Genomic DNA, 26,143 nt, shown 5'->3' on the forward strand with positions numbered 1-26,143 from the left:
CGGTTCGGGGGGGTTCGCAGGGCCGCCCCGCTCCCGGGCCCCTTCCCGCGCAGCGCGGGGCGGAGGCCGGCCTGAGGCGCGGGCCGAGCGGCGGGGAAGGAGCGCGCCGGCCCGGGGAAGGGAGGCGGAACCAACCGCTCCCTCCACCCCCATCACTCCGCCGCGGCGCTGCAGGGACCGGGCCGATCCGGGCAGCTGCGGCTCGGCCTCCCCCTGCCCGGGAGGAGCTGGAGGGTCCGGCCGCGGCGTCCCCCGGAGGAGCTGGGGGGGGGGGGCGTTCTCCGAGGGACGGGAGCCTGCGGCTGGGGGGCGCGGGGGAGGGGGCGAACTCCTAGTGCAATTGTCCCCTAGTCCCAGAGCGGGGGGGGGAAGGAGAAAGGGGCTTGGTGCAAATCCTGCACTAGTGCACTCGTCCTTCAGCTCGGTGTGTGCGTGAGCAAACTCCTGCACTAGTGCACTCGTCCTTCAGCTCGGTGTGTGCGTGAGCAAACTCCTGCACTAGTGCACTCGTCCTTCAGCTCGGTGTGTGCGTGTGCAAACTCCTGCACTAGTGCACTCGTCCTTCAGCTCGGTGTGTGCGTGAGCAAACTCCTGCACTAGTGCACTCGTCCTTCAGCTCGGTGTGTGTGTGTGCGCGCGCAAACTCCTGCACTAGTGCACTCGTCCTTCAGCTCGGTGTGTGCGTGTGCAAACTCCTGCACTAGTGCACTCGTCCTTCAGCTCGGTGTGTGCGTGAGCAAACTCCTGCACTAGTGCACTCGTCCTTCAGCTCGGTGTGTGCGTGAGCAAACTCCTGCACTAGTGCACTCGTCCTTCAGCTCGGTGTGTGCGTGTGCAAACTCCTGCACTAGTGCACTCGTCCTTCAGCTCGGTGTGTGCGTGAGCAAACTCCTGCACTAGTGCACTCGTCCTTCAGCTCGGTGTGTGCGTGAGCAAACTCCTGCACTAGTGCACTCGTCCTTCAGCTCGGTGTATGCGTGAGCAAACTCCTGCACTAGTGCACTTGTCCTTCAGCTCGATGTGTGTGTGCAAGCAAACTGCATTAGTGCAGTTGTTCCCCAGCTCGGTGTGTGTGTGTGTGTAAACTGCACTAGTGCAGTTGTCCCTCCAGCTCAGGAGCTACAGCCAGGGCCAGGTCCTAGGACTGGGTGGTGAAAGCTCTTAGTGCAGTTTGTTGACCCCAATCCCTTCCAAAGCAGTGGCACGGCTGGCAGAGCAGTATTCAGCGGCTGCTCTTACCCCTAGTTCTCTCCCCACCGCACCTTCCTCCCCTAGTAAAGAATCCGAGGCTGCAGTTGGTGGTGGATGGGTGTGTATCTTGGTGCAGCTGCTTCTGGAGTGGCGCACGCCAGTACTGTTCCCCGTTCACCCCCCCAAAGGGGTGCTGAAGTGGCGCGCTCTTGCATTTGCCCCTTCTCTCGCCCACCACCCCACTCAAAAGCAAGAGACCTTTTGTTTTAAAAAACAATTTAATGTTGGCTGTGTCTAAACCCGAGATGCCTTCTTAGCACCCTCCCCCTCTTTTTTTTCCAACTAGGGATGCTAATTTTAATGCCCTATTACAGATTTTGCAGCAGGTTTTTTAATTTTTATGTTCTCCCTTCCCTCCCAACTGAGTCGCCGGGTGCATCCGAAGGAAGTTCAAATGCTATAAAAGATTAGAGAGCACAACTGCTGGCCACGAACAACTGGAGGAGCTGCCAATCCGGGGGTGGGAATGGGATGGGGACTCAGTGCTCCTGGGTTGAGAAATGCTGCAGTCCCCTTGACCCTGCCCTGTGACTGACCCTGCAAAGCAACTCACTCGCCCTGTGCGCATGCTCCGGGTTGGACAGCTCCTGAGAGGGAAATTTAAAAACGGTTTGGAGACAGAAACTGCAGCCAAATTACAAAGAGAGAGATCCCTTTAGACCAGAGAAGTGCAGCAGCCGCAGCTCTCACTCCAGGTACCATCCTGCAAGCTTTGCTTTGCATACAGTTGTGCAATTAGCACATTTCATTTTCCTCTAAGCACATAGGATGTAATCTACAAGTTTCTATTGAGAAATATGTGCAGATAATGTTTAGATGTTGTTTAGTTCATGGAGGTTGCAAGCTTTTTCTGAAAACTTGGGTCAGTCTTATTTGCACATGTAGCTTTTATTTTTTTCCTCACTCAGCCTTAGCTGTACTTTTAGAACAAAAGTGTTGCAAACAGTTACTTTTGGGGGCAAGTTATATGACTGAACCTTTCCTTCTCTTTCTGGTAAAATGATCTCATTCATTGCCACAGCTGCTTGTATTATGGAGTGTTTTTAAATGACTCTGCAGTCACCCAGATTTTTTTTAAATTTGTGTCTTCACATCAATTCTTTAGCAGATTTTTTTCTGGTAATAACATAGATGTACTTAAAATATTAGCCACTGTCATTTTTAAATGTCATTTAGTTTTCCTAAATTTTAAATTGTCAGGTCATATGATTTTGTTTAGTATATAAAAACTGACACACAACTGTTTTTCTAATTTGGTTGGTATTCAGTTCACACAACTGAGATGCCTATAATGGAGTCATTTGACCCTCCCATTTATTACATCAGTTATATATTCTGCATTACATTCTCCATTGCCTTTCTAAAATATTTAGACATTTTATAGCCTAAGTAAAACATTGCTCTTAAAAGTGATAGGAAATGTGCCAACAATAATTATGTCTTACATTCCAGGTTTTTTCATTTGGATTTTTAAAAATTTCCTCCATACTGCTGAAATGCTGGATAGCTACTTCATACCTATGTGATATTTTTTGTTGTCTTCCCCACAGGAGATGATAGAAAGTGACATTACATCCATGATGCCAGGAATCATTAGAAATTCAGGGCAAAATCATCACCCCTTGCCACAGGAATACAGGTGAGGAATTATCCATTTATAAAGAGGTGTTGCATCCTCATGGCCCATTAGATGACTTTAACAGTTATGTATGTTTCTAAATAAATTCAAATATTCCAGAAATCCTATTTAATGAAGAAGCTAATTACATTTAGCGTTTGTCTTTAAAATAACTTTTCTCTTTGCTGACTGCTTGTAGCATACCATGTGTTCAGAAACACCCTGGCTTAAAATGTTTTGATAGTAAATAATAGTCAAATATGTTCAAAGCCTGGTGTGAACTTCTGGTATAGTCTGTGCTCTACGAGATTTGCCAGACTATGATACTCTTGTAAAATAGTAATGATTTAAAAGCCCCCTTTCTTGTAGCATTTTGAATTGATAGGAAGCAGTCAGGAAAAACATGAGTCATGTTCAACTAGCACTTGGGAAGGTCCTAGTTAAAATAAATATTTGCTTTTGTTCCCAAATGCATTCAGATGCCAAACTACTTACAATAGGAACAGGAACAAACTTGGGTTTGCTGACAACCTTTAGCAAGTAGGCATTTATTTACCTTTACCAACACTTTCCCCTTTAGAATTTAAAAAAAATCTTTTTTCTTAGAAGTCACAGGAGGGTTATGCATGAATTTCAATGCTTCCGGTTAAGTTCAGCTTCATCTTGTCACATGAGGTGATGTTTTATGAAATACATTATAGCATGTGAATCAGTGCAGCAAAGTGAAGAGAGCTTTCTGTTGGTTTGTTCTGAAATGCTGAGTGGGTGACTCTCACAGCCAGTGGGTGTTTTCAACATTTCCTTGGGTAAAAGTGGGCAGCCGTGTGTGTTCTCTCTCTATTCAAAATGCAAACACTGCCCTGCAGCTTCTTTCAAGCGCAACCAGCGATTTGTTATACTGGGTGAAGCCACTATGGAGAAAGGTTTGTGAAACCCTGTTTTGTTGTTTATTAAAGCACTGTTGGCTCTAGGCATTTGGTTGGTTATGTAAATATTGGTAAAGAAATGTTTCAGTTGTTCAGGAAGGGTGTGGGTGACCTGTGGATGCTCAACTGTAAATCAGTATTAGCTCCCTGAAGCATATAGCACCATAACAAAGACCTTTCATGTAGGGAGGATTCTTTAATTCATAGTAACAAAACAAAAAAAACACCCAAAAAACGTTTTGATGCAGGATATAGTTTATTTTACTTTTAGGACACGCTGGCAGAGTATCTTAGTTTACTTGGTAATCGAGCAGGTTTTAAAACTGCTTTTAGTTATTTATTATATATTCTTAGTTCTAACAGCTACTACATCACTAAAGTTGTTTTTAACTCGTTTGTGATTTTTTTTTAAAAGTCTTTTCTGAGTTATGTGACCTCATTTACAAGTAGAAACTTCTGATAAAAATGCATCAGATCTGAACTACACTGCAAATGTGGAACAGTATTTGTCCTGCTTCATGAGAAAACACTTTGGATTATGTAAAAGAAAATCTTTTAGACTGAATGATTTTAAGAAAAGAATAGACCTGTCAAATTCTATCAGCTCTGTTTACTCTCCTGCTGTCACCACAGTCCAAGACTGGAACCCACAGTTCTGAGTTCTCCATGGGGGAGCAGCAGGGCTCCGTAGAGTAGGAAATGGCCTCCAATTAGTGAGTGGGAGGCTGGGACTATGCTGAGAAGACCCTTCTGTCTCACTTAGAATCTTTCAATTGGACAGTTGCACTTTGAGGAGACCAGGCTTTCCAGGAAGGGAACAGTCAGAGGGAGAGAGACAGGAATGAAAGGCAGTAACTACAAAGAATTGTAGATGTGCTTTATAGAGAATGTGCGCCCATGTGGTTTAAAGGTCAGATTTGAAACTTTACAAGGTTTTCCTTGTTTTAAAAAAATCACTTTGGCAGACTTTGAGACCTTCTGGACCAAAGCATATTTAAATGAGAGAGAGTGGATGGAGTGGCAATATGGACTGCATTACTCAGCCAAATCCAGACAAGGACAGACTTGAATGATGGTTTCAGCTACATATTTTTGCACAGATTCAACAGTGCAACATAAAACACCATCCTTGCTAAGTGCCATCGCCTACACCCTCAACTCCTCCCTCCTGAGGGATGTAGGTACCTGCCTACTTTGCATAAAAGGATGCATTTCCAACTGCTCCATAGAAAACATTGTTGTCTCTAACCCTTAAAGGTAGCAGGGACATACACTTCCATTGACTGCAGCCAATATTTTAGGATATGCTAAAGCTGTAGAGAAGCTTGCTGGGACTGGCATACCCGGAACATGTTGCTCTTACTAATATTTTATTTTTCAAAACTGAAACAGGTGACAAGTTTATAATGCAATGGAGTATCTGTGGGTGATCCAGTACTGAGCTAAGTAAATTATAGGTTCTGAATCAAAGCCTATTAAAGCAATAGGAAGACTCCCCTTGATGTCAGTGGGCTGTAGAGCAGGCCCTTGAGGAGTAAAGTGATTCAGCTTACGAGCGCTGTGGTCTCTAAGAATATTCTTTTTCGTAGAATTTTACAACATGGAGCTTGTACTAGATCTTCCAGGATCTACCATTTATAGCTGTGTACATGAAAAGTAGCAGATGCTGTGGGCCCTGACAGCATAGGATAGAATCAGACTTGTACCTCTCCAGGCAAGAGTTTAGCTACATAAGTCCCCTTGTAGTTGGCAGTCATTGCGTAACTGGAATATCACATAACCTTTGACCCTTTTGGGGGGGGCATCCCCTACGATTGCAACAACATAAATGGAGGTTGAGGGCATAACTACCACGTCAGCAGGTAATGAGGCCCATTTCACTCAGCTCATTTGGCATTAGTCAAAGTGCGTAATGTACACCACTGAGGCTAACAAAGTAAAACAGAATGGCAACTTTGGAACTATAAGGGGCCATTAGGCCAAATGTTCATACAGTGAAACAACTTTACACAACAGAAATTTTAAAAGTTCTTAAATAAGTATTGATCCCAAACACAGGAGTGGTTACTTATTTGCTAAACAATGCTCTATTTCCAAATCAGCATGTAGGCAAAACTATGCATTTTCCCCAAAAATCAATTGATTGGAGAGTCAGTAGACCCACTTGTGGGGAGGTATGGGGAATATGGTGATCAAATAACATAAGGGACATGTCTCAAAATACATACTGAATTATTCTAACTTTTATAACGGCTTAAATCTAAATGGATTTGACCATAGAACCAAGTGCTCCCAGAGGTCTCCAGTGTCTTATACAATGGGTGTGATTCTGCACTGCAGTCTGTCTGCGTTTACAGAGTATCAGGCAAAACTCCCACTGTTGGCTGTGGAAGTTTCCTCAGAAATGACTGTGGAGCTAGTCCAAATATTGTAATCCAGGTTTTAACACCTCCTACTGAAGGTCTCGGTTGATTTTAACTGCCATTTCAAAAAGCCATACATATTTTCACAGAGAAAGTACATATTTGTTAAGGGTGGGACATTAACAAAAGTCAAAAAATTCACTGTTAAGAAATATGCAACATTCTTGCTCATATTTGACTCCTTTTGTTTTTAAAATATAGCAGCAGCATACTGGGTTTGGCTAATCACTAAACTACTCTTGTTACAGGGTGGTAACAGTGACATTACTAAAATGCTGTGTTTGGACCATATGCCTCTAGAATTAGAAGGGAATGCAAGAGTAATTCATCTGGCCTAACCAGCATTTATGCAAATACAAATTTAAAAGAGTCAAAGCAACATACTTGGGTACTGGTATAGCAAGGAATACTGTTAAAAGAGTCACTAACTAAAATGAAATGTCACTTTTCTAGCTTAAGGAATCACCTTACAAATAGTCCATAGATCTAGTTAGGTAAATAAACTACTGTCTGTAGCTTATCACTTTGTGTAAAGGTTGTAGACTTTCAGTGTAATATAGTATAACAGCATCCACACTTTCCCCTATTTCGGATTTATTTGAGCAGCCTTGTACAAGATTTTTGAAGGACTTGCAATGCAGGTATAAAGTCACTATTCATATTAGGTTAGAAATAAGGGTTTAAATAGGTAGCTCTTAGCCAAAAGGTGTTTAAGTAGTCACAAAGCACTGACTATAGGAGTAAAAAATATCTACTTTACTTGCGTCATATACTGGGTGAAGCACATCCTCAATAAATAAATAAATAAATCTTTACTGTTACAGGCATATAAATGCACAAAATCATCACAGGAGCATTAACCCATTAGATATCCTGGCTAAATTCCAACGGATGTAATTATTATTTCCAACATAAACTCCCCCCACAGATACCTCAGTTCCTATCCTAAATGGTTATGTAGTCTGGCTTTGTTCTGATAGGCCCTGATTCAGCAAGAGATTTAGGCATGTTTGTAGTCCCATTGAAAGCAATGAGATGGAGAGTTATGCCCATGCTTAAATAACTTGCTGAGTTGGAGCCATAAACAGCTGTTATGTTCCATTCCAGAGATAGCTGCACTTCAGTAGTGGAGAAAGGGCCTTGTCTACTGCTCGTATATCAGTTTGTTTGTCAAATATTTTGTGACAGAAGGTGCTTATAAGGAACGACTACTGTCTGTCTGTCTGGAAGTCAGGCTACAACATGAGCAAACCAAGTCTGGAATTTGGATCTGTGAGGAGCAATCTACGATTTAAATATTTTCAATATTCATCACTGGGGACAGTCAGGATCTGGGAGTTTGCACTAAAATAAAACATTCTGCCGAAAAAGGTTACAAATACATAATTAATACAATACTAGTTGTTCCTGAAGAGAATTGCAGTGTCCATTCCCTTGACACTGTGATGTGGCTGAGGGATTTTATCACATTAGTTGCTTAAAAAAAAAAAAAAAGAGGGGGGGGGGAGACTGGCTTCCTAAAAATGGGTCAAACGCAGGGTGCTGAGAATTGATTTTAGTGGATTAAATCATGCAGTTCCTGAAATTTACTAATCAATGTAAATTAAAAAGCAGTGGCTCTTGTTCCTCAGATTATTTTGCATTTACAAAATTCTTACTTCTAGCTCTGCCAGTCTATAGGCTCCATCCTGCAAAGTTCCAAGACCCCTCAGTGTTCAATGAAATTAGTATAGAGGGCCCTGAACCTCTCACAGGGGGAGCTTGGCACCTAGTTCAAGACCCAGGGCAGAAAATGAATTTGGTTTAGTGTTCAATTATCACAAGAAGTTTCAAATACTCGTGGCACAGCACACTTCTCTTTTTATCTATAAAGCTCTCCCATGTCCCCAGTGAGGTAGAATGCTTGGATCCCCAAGGCAGTGAGTGATACTGCTGACTTAGGCCTGGTCTATGCTAAAAAGTTAGGTCAACCCAGCTACGTCGCTCAGGGGTGTGAAAAATCCACAGCCCGGAGCAGCATAGTTAAGCCAGCCTAACCTCTTGTGTAGAGAGCACTAGGTCAATGGAAGAGTTCTTCTGTCAACCAAACTACTGCCTCATGGGGAGGTGGATTACTTAGGCCGACAGGAAAACCCCACCCATCAGAATAGGTAGTGTCTAAGCTGAAGAACTGCAGGTGCAGCGTTACAGGTGTACACAGACCCACGGTCATTTACACCTGTGCAAGGGGAATTTAGCATGGTAGCATTCTACACTCAGTTGGCACTGGAGTACAAGATGCAGGGCAAAGGGAAGTCAGTCCAGTGTTGGTAATCAAGAGATAAAACAAGGGACATCCAATGAAAACGAGCAAAATAGCTGTAGTTCACAGCCAGCAGCTATTAACAGTTTGCACAGCACCATCTATATAGGGCCAGATTCTGCCACCCTTCTTTACGCCAAGTAGAAGCCACGTTTTCTTCCGTGGAAGAACTTGCAGAGTAAGGCGCTACGCAACATGAGTCAGTTTGGCAGAATAGCATCTATAGCAAGGAAAGATTGTTGCATGTAGCACAGCAGGGAGTCAGCAGCTACGGATTCACATCCCAGCTCTGCGATTGACTTCCTGTGAGACTTGGGCAATCATGCAGCTCATTTATGGCTCAGTTCTCCCCGCCTCTCCCCCACTCCTCTCTGATATTGATCTACTTCCATGGGGCACTGTGAAACTTAATTGAAAGGTAGAAACCATTTTGATAGCCGTTAAGGTACATCTACCAGAGGCTAAGCATCTTTGCTCAAGGTCTTTGAAGAGTTTTGTCTTTTTATCTTAACTACTGTAAGAAAAAGGAAAAGTGAAACAGCAACACTGTGCACAGTGATCAGGTTTTTGGTTTTTCTCCCAAAGCCCTGTTTCATTTAATGCCGTGCAGGGGGAGTCAATTATTTTTGTCAAGGTCCAGACTCTAGAGAAGAATAATAAAACAAAAACAACAACAAGTAAATAAAAAGATTTCAGAGTCTCTTCAAAAGCATCTGGTGGTTGGATTTGGCCCACAGTCTGCCCATTGACTACCCCTGATGGCAGGGTTCCTAAATTGTGGTTGATGGAGCACTTGGTGGTGGTCCAGGGAGAGCTGTCTGGTCTCTCAGACTAGCCGAGCTTATTTCCTGGAGACCCAGAAATGAGAAGAGGTGCTGGGAACAAGAAGGAGCAAGCCCGCCTCGTTGCCTGGACGTAGGGGGCACTGAATCCTATGTAAGAGACATAGGGGAAGCTGGATTTGTCGTCAGAGACTCAAGTCAGCCATCAGCAGGAGAGGAACTTCCAAAGGAACAGTGGGGAGAGAAAGAGATGCTTGTGCTGCATGGGAGACAGGAATCAAGTCGCAAGGAAGCATTTGCAAGGGTAAAGGAGGAAAAGGGGAAAGAACAGAACAGATAAAATGAGGAGCAGACAGTGTAACTAATTAACTCATGTTTTAAATGACGGAACGTTTCCTGCATTGAAGACAGCTAAAAATATGTAAGCAATTGGTGCAATTGCCTAAGGGATGTTTGCAATCACAAACGAGAAGGGAAGTTCTCTTTGTGACCACAGTGAGGGGAGGTTTCCATGAGAGCCTCTATGACACCACCTCCTACAGTGAGAAGATGTTTGAGAACAGCTGCCTAAGAATTTACCACTTTCCTAGCCCATCCCTAACCTTCAGATCTGAGCTTAATGACCCCAGCCTGAGCATTTTGCTTACAAGCCAGGCTGCCTTTATACAGCCTTAGGGCAGTACAGACAAAAAAGAACACCTGTAAGTTCTCCAGGACAGAGCTCAGTGTGCTCCCTTGGCAACAGCTGCCATCTTGAACTGAAACTGCTTTCCAAAAATGGAGGGCTTCCCAGCAAGCAAGCTGGCAGACTCCTTAGACATTTTTCAGTAAGTATGAGTTGGGTATACTCCATCGGTATTTAAATTCATCTGAGCCACATGTACCTGGGCTGTACAAACACACAGGAAGATGTGGGCGTTTACTATTAATTTAAGACAAAAAGGGGAAGAAGGATACAGTGGAGATACACAAAACAGATAGTTTTGTATGTGTGTTATAGCTATATAGGTTGTAGGCTAGGGTGGGGGGCGGGGCAGCGCACGGGATTACACAGGTGGAAGAAGGTTGAACTCCATAAGAAGATAAATTGCCAGCTAGCCACTACGATGCATGGTTTAACTAAAGCAGATGGTTTGATTTGCATTTTTTTCCCCTGAGTCAAAGACACACCCAGAACCCATCTACCGTTAGATGAGCTGAATTTATATTGCATAGTATATTTGTACATTTAAAAACCCCAGGGATAGGACAGCTCTCCCTATGTAAATCTTTTAAAAAGGTCTGAGCTCTCATTGCCGGGATCCGGTTACCGTGAAATGTGAAGTACTGAAGTGACTTTGAGTCACTACTGCTGAAATTTACATTTGTTTTGAAGACAACTCAAAGAATAATCACTTTGTGCCACATGTATTTTTGGTAACCTGCTTAGATTCTACTATTTTACTGAACTATTAACGTTCGTTAGAATATTTGTCAGTCTGTTTAAAAAAATAGTTGCAAGAGAGTATGTCAAAGTTGTTTAATTGAACAAAACAGAGGTCTGTTTTGATTTCATGGGAAGTATAAAGTCAAATTCAAACTAGAAGCCTATGCCAGGATGGAGGGGGGTAAAATAAGCTCCCTCACAAGAACAACATTTAGTTTTACAAATGGATCTAGGCGCTCTATTTCACTGTACCCTTGTATCTGCTTTAAAATGGGGCAGAGTGACTGATAGATGATCTTTAAAAGTAAATCAAATCTTTAAAATATGGCCTATATGCCCCCCCTGTCTCTGTCAGCGGAGGTACAGGCCTATGCCCAATCCACAGAATCACAGACCAGCGTGCAGTGTAATAAGGATGCTATATAAAAGGAAAGATGTTCTTCATGTTATAGTAGGAAGTAGGAGAACCTCGAGCTTCCTACTGTTCAGTCAGCACCCTATTCAGGCTGTTTGCAATTAAGGTTTCTGACAACATCTAGCCACACAAAGTGGATTACTAATCATTTAGGCTTCTAGAAAGAGCTGGATGGATCCACTTAACGTTAACATAAAGCAAAGGAATTCATCAGTTTTCCAAAGAGATAAACGTAGAGAGGTTATTGTGCAAATATGGCTTCTGTGGTCCTCCTCTTCGGAGCTGTTTAGCCCATGCTGTGGAGTGGAGAGAGGGCATGTGGCAGATTCATTTCCTGACAGGAGGCGTGTGCAGTGGGTTTTAACCCTCACCGCCCATCTGACCCCATTATTTGTTAAAGGAGCTGACTTGTCTGGAAGGACTGGCAGGAACCAGGGTGCCAGATGGCATGTGTGTATGTTGTGTGTTGGCTGTCATTCAGCCAGATTAATGTGAAGTTTGTAAAAAGGAGGAGGGAAAAAACAATTAAGCAAGAATGCCCAAAACAATGGAGGCCACGTGCCACTGGGCAACAGTCGTTTGCAACACAATTGGTTATCGGCTTACAATGAACGGGTCCAACTGTTGCAAACGACATGAGCCTGCCCAGTTTTCAAATCATTTAATGCTCTTGTTTACTTACAACCCAGCCAATCTCTAAGTAGGGAGAGTGGTCACCTGATGTTCTTTTTATGCATTTAAGTCCCAGGCCTCACAAAATAACTGAACAGTGGTAACCATGGCAATGCTAATTATTGCACTATAACTACAGTAGGAGAAAGAAACCAGGGTAGGCTCGGAGGAGGATTTGAAGACGTTTTTGGCCAGAATTTGAGCTTTGGCTTCTGCTTATTTTGTGTTTTAAAATTTTTGTGCAAACAAATAAAGTTCTGCTCTAGAGATCTACTGGGTAGTAGAGTTTTGGGAACTTTTGAACTGCTGAAAATCTTGACTAGAAAAAGCTAAAATCTTAATAGCCTTTTGGGCTGAAACACACTGCTGTTCTGGCATGTTATGTTAAGCTGATTTAGACTCATGTAAAACATACAAGATGCTTCAGCAGAAATCCGATTTATTTACTGCCTCTATCACCATTTGACAATGGCTGCACATTAGTGCTAAGCAACTGGCTTTTTAAAAGGTCACTTGTTTACTGTATAATGTTTTCAGTTAGGGGGTTTTAAAAAGAGAATCTACAATCTCAGGCTAACCTGTGTTCTTCTAAAATAGAAACATGTTTCCAGTGGTTGAATCTGTGCAGTCCTTACTCAGGGCTATGTAGAGATATCCTCCTTACTTACGTGAAGTAGTGCCTGACTCCTTGAGGAGTCCCTCTGACTTCCTCAGCACTATTCAACATGAGTAACAATCTCACAATCTGGACATCGGTTTGTAATCATTTTAACTCACTGCCTTCAGTGGCAGCTTTGAATTGAGTAAGAACTTTTGCGGTTTGGCCCTCCATGTTAGTGTGTTCGTTTTTGCTTTTTATGCCATGCATTCCTTTATCAGCAGTAATACAAAGTTGATCGTGCCTTTCTAAGAGCACAGCATGTGCAAGCGGGGTAAAATGTACAGAAATTAGATTTCTAAATGGAACTTTTCACCAAGAGAAGTCTGGCCTGGTTTTTCACTGGCTTTATCAGTTAAGATACTCTGCATTTATGGTCAGACTCTTACAATCTGAAGATTTAGTACATCAAAGGCTGTTTTAAAAAAATTAAGCTGATCTCACCAAGGACTGAATGGAGGAGATCTGCAGTTCATCCCACAATCTACAGATTTTGCTTTATAGTGAAGATTGTGTTATGAGGGCTTCAGAAACCAGCATATGTTCCGTTTAAGGAAGGGCTAGATCTGAATTTTTGTTATAACCCGAACAGGATTTAATTCTGAATACAATATTTCTTGCCCTGTGACAACATAGCACACCAAGCTGAGAGCCGGCCTTCTGGTCTTCCTGGATATGGCTGGTTTTAATCTAACCTACTCTAATGTAGTTTTGTTCGTTGCAGTTACTGTACTGTTGAGGATATAAAGCCTTTGCTCCACAAATCAGCAGGGGCTGGGGGTGCTATTGCAGAAGTATGTTCAGCTCTCGGAGCAGGAGCACTTTACCCCAGCCTCGCATGGGCTGGAAGCGCTATGGAAAGAGTATGGATGTAGGACAGGCGGTTGGGGGCAAATGGAGATGCATTTTGCATCTCCGTCAAACAGCTCCCCTGCACTGATTTTCTGACAGAGACTGGGACTGACTGCAGGAGGGGCCAAGGTAGGTGAGGTAACATCTTTTATTGGACCCATTTCCGTTGGCGGAAGGTGCAAGCTTTTGTACTGCACGTCCGCTGCAGTCAGGACTTTGCAGCCGAAGGGAAGGTCCCCACGGTACTGAGCCTTTGAAGGTGGGATTCACATCACGCCCCAGCTCCCAACACCAACTAAACCTCTCTCCTTTGGAAACGTCGACATCAACATGATACAACAGCTGGAAGAAGTTCCTTCAGACTGTTAAAGGGCCCACTAAGTAAAGGCGGTTGAGAGTGCAGGTGCTGAAATTCCTCATTAGTCTTAGCTGGATTTCAGACTTAATGGAATACTGTCAGGTTAAAAATCCTATTTTAAACCATGAAGTGTCCTTAGGTTACTGCAATCACTGTGTGCGCGCACGCATTGGGGCGGGGGGGGGGGGGGAGGAATCATCAATTTCAGTTTTGTTTCTAGGCAGTTTCCTTTCCTGGTTTTCATACACTGGCACAGTGCTGCATTGTTTGGTTTGCAGATGCTGCAGAGGAATGTGGATTTGGAATTAAAATAAAGTTCATGGAAACAGTTCCATAAAAAAAAACTTGTTTTTACAAAATCTTATTCTCAGCCAAAGTTGCCCTCGCAGGGTCCACCTGGAAACGGACAGAGACACTTGAAAGATCTCATGCTAGCTGATTTTTTTTTTTAAGTTTCTCAGAATGGTTAGAACATTATTAATCTACTGCTCCCCCTCCCCCCGCACAGTTTTAAAGTAATTTTTGAGATAAATACTGAAAAGGAGTGATTGTTTTGTCCTTACTTACCAATTCTAAAAAGCCTTAAGCACATACTTTCAGCACAGGAATAGTCCCACTGAAATCAATTTTCCATTACCAATATTCTGTGTGAGTTATTTTAAATTAAAGTATTTTTTTTAGTACGCCAAACTGGACTTTTTTTTAAAGCAACAAGTGCTCCTAGACTGATAACGTTTACAGCACGGGCTGAATGTTGACAGCCACTTTAACCTCTGAAAAGCAGCATTTCAGATGGAAATACCAGCAGCACTTGGAGTACAGCGCTGCTGCTCCGACCGCAGTGCTAATGCCCTTCTCTCCCTCTCATGCAAAAATATACTTTTCATAATGTTCAGCTGACCACTCTATTGTTCTACAGGGAGACCTTGACAGAACAGTCTCCTAAATTGATCCTGGTTCAAAATAGAAACACTTCAAAGCCTGCTAAATAAAATGTTACCTCTTACAAAGGGACATTTGGAGGCATTATGAATGGGAGACGGGGCTTGAACCAAAAATTCACATCTTGAGCTTTGGATCCACATCCCAACTTTGTAACTCAGACCCACATCTACTGTTAACTTGCATTAGGCTGGGCCCCCAAGACATCCTCCTTACCCACAGACAATCTAGCAGAATCTTTGTGCTCTTTGCTAACATCTCACCTTGTTCCTTGCAGACTCTTGGCTTCCGCCCCCTCCCAGTTGAGTGAAGACCTTCCAAGCGACTTGCAGTCCTTGTCATGGCTGACCTCTGTTGATGTTCCTCGCTTACAACAGATGGCTAGTGGAAGAATGGACTTCAGCATCAGCTCTCAGGAGTCAATGCTGCAGCAGACAGGTAACTTGCCCTGCTGTTAAAATGACAAATAATAATAATAAAGAGACAAAATGCTCTGCAACTAGCTTTCTTGTTTGTAACTTTTCACAGTTTAAGTACAGTAGATTTCACTCTCTGCCAGAAGCACTACATCCTATTGCCTTCTGTGACAAGAGATACCCCCTATATATATATACATTTTTTTACTAAGATGCAGTGTGTACTAGGGGTTAGAACAAAGATTGAAGAATTTGGACTTGACTTTATGCCTAGCTCAGTCTCATTGTGTGACCTTGGTGCAAGGACTTCGTTTTCAGTTCTCAGTATCTCTGGAAATGGTCATTTATCTCTGTGCCTTTGTTTCAACATCACTAAAGAGAAAATATTTACTGGTCCTGCAGCTGTGCACTTCATATAGCCTCTCAGTTAATGGTCACCAAACTTCTCCTTAGTCTCAACATTACATCAGCAAACATGCCTATTTGTGTTCACTTTATGGAGCAATTTATGCCATTAGATTATAAAACCGTTTGGGGCAAAGATTTTAATTCAGTATAATTTACCCTTTGTAAAATGCCACTTACATTAATGACGCTACAAAATCATTAGAGAGCTGTCGCCTAACACCCCAGCAGCAGCTGCTCTCAGTGGCGGCCGATGTCACTCTTGCAGTTTGCAGTGTGTTTTGAGTTCAGTCTTATTTCCATGGAGCCTAATCAGAGTTGAAATAAGGCTTTAAAAATAAATAGCAACTAAGTTTTCAGAGATGTAGTTTTGTGTGGGTGCATTCATCATATGTGCTTTTTCATGAATAGGTCCTGTGTCAGGTAATATGCATGCAACAGGTGCTCCCGGAGCAATGATTCAGGTGCAGGCCAGTCTGCCACAGGGAATTCTGGGACTGAATACTATTACATCGCATGGAGCAAACGTAAGAGCTGACCTGAGGGGGTTAATGGTCATTGCAATATTTCCCAAGGAAAGATGTCTGACTATAGGGCCGACACTTTTGTCTTTTCATCCCAATAGATGAGCCAGTACACAGTCGGAGGGCAGCCATCTCCTAGTTTACAGTCACAGCACCCGCTTTACCCCGTGCCTCATTCACAGCGAGTGTTTGCCATCGCACAGAATGCGCAACAGGTACTATTATTTGCTGTGCGGCCTGCGTCTCAGAGTAGCTGTACAGACCAGATTTGCAGTCTCTTACACAGACCTACAGATATTCTGCACCAAAGTAAACAGCTGAGCTAAAATCGCCTTGAATCCCCCTAACCTAATCTCTGTGCATGTGCCTTTTAGAGTCAAATTCTAAAATGCCAATTCTAGGAACCCTTCACAAGGAAAACACCACTGCCTCCCCTACCACTGGTGACATGCCATAGAACCTCAGCATTGGGAGTGTTCGCTTTCCAGAACCAGTAATCAGCTGCTTATTCCAACTAGGTTATCACTACACAGTCCCCCCCAAATTGGAAGAAAACTTATTCTATTTGTGTGTCATTTTATAGGGGGAGGGATAGCTCAGTGGTTTGAGCATTGGCCTGCTAAACCCAGGGTTATGAGCTCAATCCTTGAGGGGGCCATTTAGGGATCTGCGGCAAAAATCAGTACTTGGTCCTGCTAGTGAAGGCAGGGGGCTGGACTCAATGACCTTTTGGGGTCCCTTCCAGTTCTAGGAGATAGGTATATCTCCATATATTATTATTACCAACCCTCAGTCAGCTTCCTGACAACTCTGCTCACTGAAACAGCAATGCCCAGGGTCTGGAAGAGTACCCCACCAGTCCACAGCTGCAGCTTTTGGGGAGGGCCATCACGCCCTTTCCCCTCGTGTCTCTCCGAGAGGCCCAGGACAGAGTGGAAACAGAGAGACCTGCTCTCATTCCATCCCTCTCCTCAGTTCAGATCTGCTTGGCAGCCAGGAGCAGACTGCACCAGCACAACTCATCCAGTTCTACTGTGGATATTTAAAAAAAACAAAAACAAAAAACCCAAAACAAAACAACCCACCTTAGTCAGTCTCCAGAGCTTCAGGACAGTATTTTACCAATGCTAGATTACTCAAAAATGTGATGCACCTGAGGTGGCAGGGACAGCCTGGGATGGAGCTGTGACAATGTCACAAATTACAAACAAATTATTTGATAATAGCATTCAGATGAGCAAGAGCCTTGTGTGCTACTGTATAGTGAACCGGAACTGGGAAGCTTTCAGTATGTTCATTTTAATGATGTCCTGTAATTTGGTGTCTGAATCAATTAGAGTCTAAACGGCATAGAAAGTGTCTCCCTTGCAAAAGAGGAAGAGGGTTTGCACGGGGCGGGGGATTTCATTATGAGAAAGGATGGAACTAGTTTCAAACTCTGTGTCCTTTAGTCCGCACTTGGCTTCACCAACTGTGAGATTGGTTAGAATCTCCCATCTCTTCAAAGCACAGGAGCTTGTTTGAGGAAGTCTTTCCTTTGTACCTGTACTGTTTGGAATGTGATCTTTTTGGGCAGCTTTTGTTTCTCATCAGTACAAAGCCAGAAATAACACACACGAGAGAGAGAGAGAGAGAGAGAGAGAGAGTGTGTGTGTGTGTGTGTGAGTGTGTAATGCTGATTCTTTTGACAGTTTTCCCTCTTTCTTCTGAATACAGTGTAACTCAGCAGCAATATACAATGCATCCTATGGACCCCATCCTCAATATTCTCAACCTCGCCTTGCCCCTCACACTGCTCAGGAAGTCCATCCAAAACATTATCCCAAGCCAATCTACTCCTACAGGTGAGTGGAGAACAAGCTGGGCTATTGCTCCCAGCCTGCATTTGGCTTGGTTATAAATGTATCATACTTGGCACAGCAAAAGCTCCATTTCCTTTCCCAGCACAAACACGATTTACTTTTCCCATGGTCTTGACAGAAGCCTTCTCTGGAGAGGCAAATCCACATCACTCCTCCAACAGCACTCTGCTGTTCTGTCCAGGTTGCTAGTGTAGTTAATAACAGTGGAAAGACCTTGACAAGTTAATCCCCTTCCAGCAGAACAGAGGTGGAGTAACAGTGCCAAAGAGCTTGGTTCTCAAGATTTCATTATCTCTTTTGGACCCTTAAACACGGAAGCTGGGTAATGTTAGTGTAGAGCTGATGAGACCCCGAGTGCAGTGGGAAGTGACTGTTCACACGGGCAAAGGTGGGTGTCAGGTTGCTAGGTAAAGAGGAGGAGATTATGGGCCAACACGCACAGTCTGAAGCGGGAGCCGGCTTTTATCTTCTCTCTTTCTTCCAGCTGCTTGATTGCAATGGCATTAAAGAACAGTAAAACAGGTAGCCTCCCAGTGAGTGAGATCTATGGCTTCATGAAGGAGCACTTCCCCTACTTTAAGGTAAGGAATCAATAAGCTTTTACGACGGAAGGGAACAAAACAGGCCTAGCCACTTGCCATTGCATTCGATCCGTAGCATCTCAACACACTGTGTACCAAAAACAACCACCCCAGACACCCACGCGTCTCCCCTGCTTTACCCTGGCTGCATTTTAATTCCAGAGTCACACTATGTCTAGGGGAGCTGGCTATTTATGCATAAGCCTCTGGGCATAAACAGAGAAAACAGCCTGCCCACAATAGGTGGCACCATGACCTCATCCTCCTTCCATCCCCTCCTTGGGCTGTCCCCAAAAGGAAGAACACCCTGGTCGCCAAGAGAAGGTGGCCTCAAGAAACACCATCCCTAGTAGCCTTGAAGCCTCCCTCGGATCTTCCTAGGTTTTTACATGGGGTCTATTGCTGTGACATCTAAGGGCTGGTATCTCCTGCCTACCCTCAAACAAACTCTGTCCAGTTCCACAAACTCTGCCCTGGGCAGACCCATGCATGTAGCAAGTTCCACAGCCAATTGTCTTCCCCTGAAAATATCCTGCTGCCTCCAGGCCTCCACAGATCAAGTATAGGGTCTGTCAACAGCACAGCCTCAGCTGAGTGCACCTGACATAAGGGTAGAGGGCCTAGGGAGAGGGGCTGTCTCAGAGGTAAGTTGGACCCAAAACTGCTTTATTTACATTGACACCAAGGCCTTGAACTGTGCTTGGAAGCTAGTGCAGCCCAGAGCCTTGTGACATACAAAAACGTGCAGCATAAGGAGGCCGGGTGTGATATGCTGAAAGCTACTTGTGTTGCTAAGCGGGTGGGCAAGCTGCTGTGATCTGCGGGGCCTGAGAGAGTCCCCCATGGAGAATTCACAGTCCATCCACCTGACGGCTCTCCTCACCGCAGTAGCTTATTTGAATAACAAACTTCTGCCCTCCAGACAGCGCCCGATGGTTGGAAGAACTCTGTGCGCCATAACCTCTCCCTGAACAAGTGCTTTGAGAAAGTGGAGAATAAAATGAGTGGCACCTCACGCAAAGGCTGTCTGTGGGCCCTCAACCCTGCCAAGATTGACAAGATGGAAGAAGAGATGCAGAAATGGAAGAGGAAGGACTTGGCCGCTATTCACAGGAGCATGGCCAATCCAGGTAGACTGTGTAGAAGAGTCACAGTAAACGGTTTGACCAGTCGCACATAAATTGTTATAGTTATCCAGAGCAGGGCTTGGGAAAGGAGGGAAAACGTTTCAGAGGACAGAGTCACTCTCTGGGGCTTGTTGCTCTTCTGGCACACTCCAGGAGTGTTTATTATTGGCCTAAAACCAAACAGGTTTCTCAGGATTCTAGCATAAAAACACAGGCCTGGGTTTGCTGGACTAGTGCCTTCTATGTGAAATAGTCAGTGCTGGCATTGGAACTGAGTCACGGGAGCACAGGAGAGGCAGAGAATTTTTGTTAATGTATTTTTTGATTCAGGACTTTATCCTAAAGTTTGCCTGCTTGGTGTGCTTCCTAAATTCCCCTGCCTCTGACCCTTCCAACCCTGATCCAACCCCGCCCCCCCCAGGCACTGACTCATGTTCCCAGCTGCTGCCTCTCCCTGCCCTTCGCTATCTGATCATCACTCCTCTCGCCTCTCCTCGGAGCGTCGTCTAGTGATTAATGCTTGGCAATGAAAGCCAGAACTCCTGTCTTTTATATCCTGCTTTGCCTCTAACATGGTGAGATTTGGGGCAAACGAGACTTCAGCTCCCTTGGCTCTCGGACTACTCATCTGTAAAATGGGTGTGCTCCCTTCCACCTAGCAGAATGGGTGGGAGGCGGAATTCATGCTGTACAAGGCTTTGAGATCATCTGGTGGAAGATGTTAAATTATCAACAACATTTTCTATTCTAAGCCCTGACTCCCATTTTCACAAGATACTCCAGTCACTTTTATCTTGAGACAGTAACCATTCATCTTAATAGGGCATGCCAGCTCTTTCAGACTCACATCAGACCCAAGATAATTATCTTCTGTCCCAGTCTTTAGACATTCTAAACAAGTTCCGCTGCCTCTGATGGTCAGTGCTATAGAGCATTGCATTTTAAACACCACATTTCATGCCTATTATTTTGCAGAATTATTGAGGTTTTTATTCATGCTCCAAGATTTCCCCATTTTTATAACAAGCAGCGTATCTGTTAAGCTCTTAGTAGCACGGCAGTGGCTGAAACCAAACCTGAGCTTTCCTGGGAAATCTGGAACGTGTGATCAGAATGACATAACGTTTTATTTTTGACTGAAGAGTTTAAAAACAAAGTAGTATTGAAGCTATCATGTGGCTGTCCTTAAAACATACTTAAGATGTAAAGACAAGTTCAGCAAATCCTCAGTCCGATTAAAATTCCCTGATTTCTATCAACAAGGAGCTCACTGTAGGTCTGCCCCATGTGGTTTGAAGAGTGTTAGCATGACTGTCCTGGTAAATATGCCAGGGTTTTCTTGGCCTGATCATAAGACATCAACGAGAAGACCTGTGTATGGAAGGGAGGGAGGAGTAGAGGTGGCAAGAGGTACCTGTCCAGCTCTAGAACTGTACTTTTGCAGCATCTTTCTGTTTACTGCTGAAAAGCAAAGCATGCATTGCAAACCCTCAGCTGCCTCAGGGACCTACTAGCCCTGCTCACATCATGGTAGACATGTGTGCTCAGTTGCTTGTTTTCCCATACAGAGGAATTAGACAAACTAATCACCGACAGACCTGAGAACTGCAGGCGGTCTAGTAAATTGGCAGAATCCGAAGTGTCCACACTGACCCACATGACCGCAGCCCAAGGCCGAATCTCCATCTCCAAGCTGCAGCCCCAGCCCATGACGCTCTCTCTGCAGTCCATACCACTGCATCACCAGATCCAGACCCAGGCTCGCATAGCCCCGGACTCACCGGCACCTGCCCAGACGCCTCCTCTACATACTCTGCCTGACATGAGCCAGAGTCCGCTTCCTCATCACCCAATGAGCTGCGCACCCGCAGACTTCCTGAATGTGACGGCAGATATGAACAGCGAAGTGGATGCTCTTGATCCAAGCATCATGGATTTCGCACTACAAGGTAAGGGGAAGCTGGATGGGAGCACTGTGTATTAGAGAGAGAGTGTGTCCTAGTTATGGAGACACTGTACATATAAAACACATCCTGAGTCCAGTAGGACATACTGGGCTCACCTCCACTGAAATATTGCAAGACTGGGCTGAAATAGAAGATCAGAAAGGAATACTGTGGTTTATGTACATTGAATTTCCCTACATGCTTCAGTATAATTTAGCCCAGTGGTGCAGTGTCCAGTGAAGATCAGGTGTCTATGTGGGAGGGGCAGGGGTGGAGGGGGGTTGGCTTAATGGTTCAAGAAAAGGACCATGGTCATGGCCAGTCCGAGAACCTGCCTAGAACAGGATCTCCCAAGTTCTAATCTTAGCTCGGACAATGACTCCCCTTGTGGCTGGGGGCAAGTCGCAGCCTCTGTGCCAGTTTCCCTACCTGTAAAAAGGAGCACTTCAGCTCCCAGGGTTGTTGTGAAGATTAACTGCATCATCCTGTCCATGCAGCACCGCAGGAGAGAAGAGGGCTATATAAATAAACTCATTACAGGTGAAGAATACGTTTTAAGCAAGTTGGGAGGGGCAGGAAAGTTAGCGGTGGACTGACCAGCTGAACCCTTATTATTCCTGCTATCCTGAAGGCCTTTGTACCACAAAACCAAAAACCTTGTCGCTCACAAGCATCATCCTATGACTGAGTAGAAATTAAAACCTTTCAGCTAAGATAATTAAACAAACAGTTACTCTTAAGACCATTGTATACCCTGAACCCAGCCCATGGCAGGTCAAAACTGTAACAGAACTGAATTTATCATCTTTTAAAGGAAATATATGGGAAGAAATGAAAGACGACAGCTTCAATCTAGATACCTTAGGTGCCTTCAGCAACTCCCCTCTCCAGCTCTCAGACTGTGACCTGGGCACCGCTGGCCTCACCCCCGTCTCGAGTGGTAGTGATTATTCCTTCTCAGACTTACAGGTCACAGGCCTCTACACCACTTATGCCACATTGGATAATGTAGCCTCATCACAGTACATGAATGGTCAAGGCAACAAGCCCATTGCTCTGCTTTAAGATTCACACATGTGAGGACCTAAGTAACTTGTTACAGGCCTATTCCCTTTGAGGCCTTAGGATAGGATCTGAAAGCTGGAAAGCAGCTCCTTCCGCAGACCCCTGCATCATGCAAGGTATTTACCAGAACTCTCAGTGTGATGCCGAAATGTATCAAGCCAGTACTAGCATGGGGTTTGTGAACACACCTCCCTCGTCATCTTCACTGAGATCAAAAAGGATTTTGGCTGTTGTGATACAAGAACAGGGAGCTGACAAAATGGAGCGTGGAATGCATCAGTTAGGAAAAACTTTACTAGAACAATTCACGCACTAGTCATATTATGTTTAAATGTAATCCAATCCTCAGAACTAATGTCACGTGCAGGAGTGGCACGCAGATTCTGTTTGACCACAACATACACGAGAGCCAATGCACCAGCTCACTGCTCCAGTAGGCCGAGTCAGAGATTCCAAGAACCACCTGACCTTATGTATTTGTTTCTTTTTTTCAAAGAGCCAAATAACCGCAGCCATCAAACAAACGGAGATCACATGCCTTTTCTGGAAACTCTTGCAATGCCAACACCTTTCTGATGTGACTGTCTTTAAATGTATTCTTGGAGGAGGGAGTGGGGTGGGAAGGAGGCTTCAAGCAGAAATTTTTTAAATCAAACCCACAATTTTTTTTACCTAGGGCTTAATAAAACAGGAGGGTGGGTGGCTGACCACATGAAGGAGGTAGTAGGGCTGAATTATTAAACTGATCACTGGAGTGGAATTTTAGGAAGGACATTTATCTTAGGCTTGAACAAAAAAATTAGATTTGTTACAATAGTTCCTGTGTATTGTGCTTCTGTTGAGTCTTGTGCTAGGCAGTATTACTATTTGTAAATTTATTTATATTTATTGTTATGAAGAGAAAAGAAATTATGTAAACTGAGCACTGTTCAGTTTTTTTTAAATGCAGTAACTATTTGCATGAACTAAATTATTCATAATCACAAACGCAACACCTTATTTTAAATCACTTTTGTAGTACTTTGGTTTCATTTTGAAAGCTGAATTTAAACAAGCACTTTTGATACTGTGAAACTTATTTAAAAAAAAAGTCAGACCAAATTTTTTTTTTTTTTTTTTTTACTGTACAGTACCAATTCATAATTGTATTTTTTCCTAATTAACCTAAGCAAAATTGATTCTTACCATGCATTTTTTTGGTAAAATTTTGAAAACTAATATGTATTTGGTAACATTTTAAAATTGGATTTGAAGAAAGTTCAAACTACGAGTGATGTAAAGTAAGTTGTAAGAATTACACTTACATGTAGTGTTTAGGTTTTTGTACCTCTGTGACATTTAAGTAATATTTATTATTATTTTTTGTTTTGCTTATCACTGTGCCTCGATAACAATTGTACACTTCCTTATAATTGTACCAACATTGTACCGACTTAGATTCGGACAAAACTCTTCCCTACACTAAATTATGACTAAGAATGTTTTGAAGCAGAAAAGGCCCCACTAATTTTTCAGTACACAGATTTAAACAAGAAAAAAAAATAAAACAGCCAGCCTTTGTTAAATTCTATATACTGATACTCTGGGAAGATGTAGAATGCAGGATCTTATCCCACTGCAATGTCCAGTGGTACTTTCTTGTTGAAAATCAACATTGTGAAAATGAGATGTGATAATGTCTTATGCGTATATATCTTTTCAAATATGCACATAAGTAATAACCTCTTCTAAAATGGCATGATGCTCCATGTCATAATTTATTGTTTAATCAAGTCCCATTTAGAAACAAAATAATGTGGACATTGATCATTTGATGTGAGTGGTATCATTTAAGATGTTTTAAATTTTTTAATAAATATTTCTTAGTGCTAACCCTGGGTTATTCGAGATGGACTGTGTTAAAATTAGTCAGGTGTACATAAAGTCACGTTCAAAGGGTACTTTGCAGCTAAGCGTTAAAAAGCATCTGAATATTACCTGATGGAGAATGGTTTTATCTGATTTAATAATGCAGTAAGCTCAGAAAATGTTGATCTTTGAAGTTTGCTGCAAACGACTAGAAACTTCTCTTGAAGATGACACTGTACATTATCTAGAAAGAGCCACTACTATAGGAACAACAGTCGTGTCCCTCATTTCTACTATCCACACAAATTAAAACAGTTTACTTCTATACAGCGCCTTTCACCAAACATCACACATAATACTATGCCTCGAAACCTACCGTGACATCCCTTGGAATCACTCCCATGTTACAGCTCGGAAGACAGGGGCAGAGAGAGCTTAGTGGCTTGTTCTAGGTCATTCAGCAAGCCAAGCTATTTGTGCAGAACCAGGAATAGAATCCAGGAGTCCTGGCTCCTAGTTGCTTGCTCTCTTCAGACGGTAGGGTTACAAAACAGGCTAAGCAGTTGAACCTATTTCAGGAAAATTCTAAATAGAAATAGATATAAATCTGTTGCTTTTTCCTCCTCTTCCCCCTGCCCCCCACTTCAAGCCTCCCTTGAGAATAACACTTTTAAAAGGTGCATCATGTACTTTCCTGCACAACCCACTTGCTGTGGAGAATCTTTGCATCTAAACTCACCTGCAGCCACTGATGTTCGTGTAGTTCCACTTCTCACAAAAGAAGTCCCGCAATCCATGGTGTATGAAAACAGATCTTAAAAAGATGAGCCATTGAAATAAGGTGACATTGGAAGGGGCTGAACATTACCACCTCTGGACCATTCTTTGAGGGCCTGTGTGAAAGTCACTGCCTCATCCCCCTCCTCAAGTGTCACTGGCTGCCCAACATTTTAGCAAAATTGCTCCTGAGACCATGATGGAACTGGGTTCACATTCCTGAAAGGCCATTCAGGCTCCAACCTCAGCTACCTCTTCACCTCCCTGTGCCTCAGCCAATCCACCTGGAAGAGACAGGTGACATCAGAACTTCTCTGCAAATCAGATGCTATATTTAACAGGTGCCCCAGGGTTAGTAAGTGACAAGGAAGGTTTTGGACTGGGACAAGGGGTGGGGGAAAACAGGGTTTATGTTACAGAGCATCACACAGACCACTGTTGCCATGTTACTTACCCAAGGTCTGGTCACCATGTAGTCCCTTCTCCAGATGGTTCATCAGAGGACACTAGCTGAATGTCACACTGGTGTTTTCTGCAGCTGTTTTAACAGCAGCAAGTTTTTTATCCAGGAAAGGGCTTCCCTACAACTTCCCTACAAGTCTTTCAAACGTACTACTACTATTTTCAAAAATCCCAGACATACTGTATTTCATACAAATAGTATTCAGTTTTCATTAAGAGACAGAGGGTTGATGAGGGTAACTAGCCAAGCCACCACAATAAAGTATCAAGTGTGCACAGTAACATGTGCTATTGGCTTTCACTGGTTTTAAATAGGCTTTGACATTGCATTGGTGGTGATGGAACAGAGTTCATCCCTAAATTTGGTGCAGTAGAGGGCATTCCATCATGCACGGGCTTTGCAAATATTCATGTTTTAAGAGATTTTATTTTGTAAGATTACTGGAAACTATAGCTAGTTTAATACCAGAAGTCTTCATTCTCATAGGTTACATATAGAGTAATC

General features: G+C 43.5%; 1 protein-coding gene across 3 annotated transcripts; it reads left to right on the top strand.

Moving 5' to 3' along the window:
• Positions 1-993: 993 nt before the first annotated feature.
• Positions 994-24,433, top strand: FOXN4 (forkhead box N4). Of its 3 annotated transcripts, none has more exons than XM_030583475.1 (10): positions 994-1,946; positions 2,802-2,890; positions 14,903-15,063; positions 15,858-15,973; positions 16,072-16,185; positions 17,687-17,814; positions 18,317-18,413; positions 19,336-19,543; positions 21,109-21,489; positions 23,048-24,433. In XM_030583475.1, exons 2-10 carry the CDS (start codon positions 2,805-2,807, stop codon positions 23,125-23,127), a joined length of 1,371 nt encoding a protein of 456 aa, XP_030439335.1. In that variant the 5' UTR covers positions 994-1,946; positions 2,802-2,804; the 3' UTR covers positions 23,128-24,433. The 3 variants fall into 3 exon arrangements, with proteins under 3 accessions (XP_030439335.1, XP_030439334.1, XP_030439337.1); XM_030583474.1 differs by having other exon boundaries at positions 22,301-23,131; XM_030583477.1 differs by lacking the exons at positions 994-1,946; positions 2,802-2,890 and adding an exon at positions 3,747-3,792 and having other exon boundaries at positions 22,301-23,131.
• Positions 24,434-26,143: the final 1,710 nt, after the last annotated feature.

Source organism: Gopherus evgoodei, chromosome 13 (assembly GCF_007399415.2).
Source record: "Gopherus evgoodei ecotype Sinaloan lineage chromosome 13, rGopEvg1_v1.p, whole genome shotgun sequence".
Classification (NCBI taxonomy): domain Eukaryota; kingdom Metazoa; phylum Chordata; order Testudines; family Testudinidae; genus Gopherus; species Gopherus evgoodei.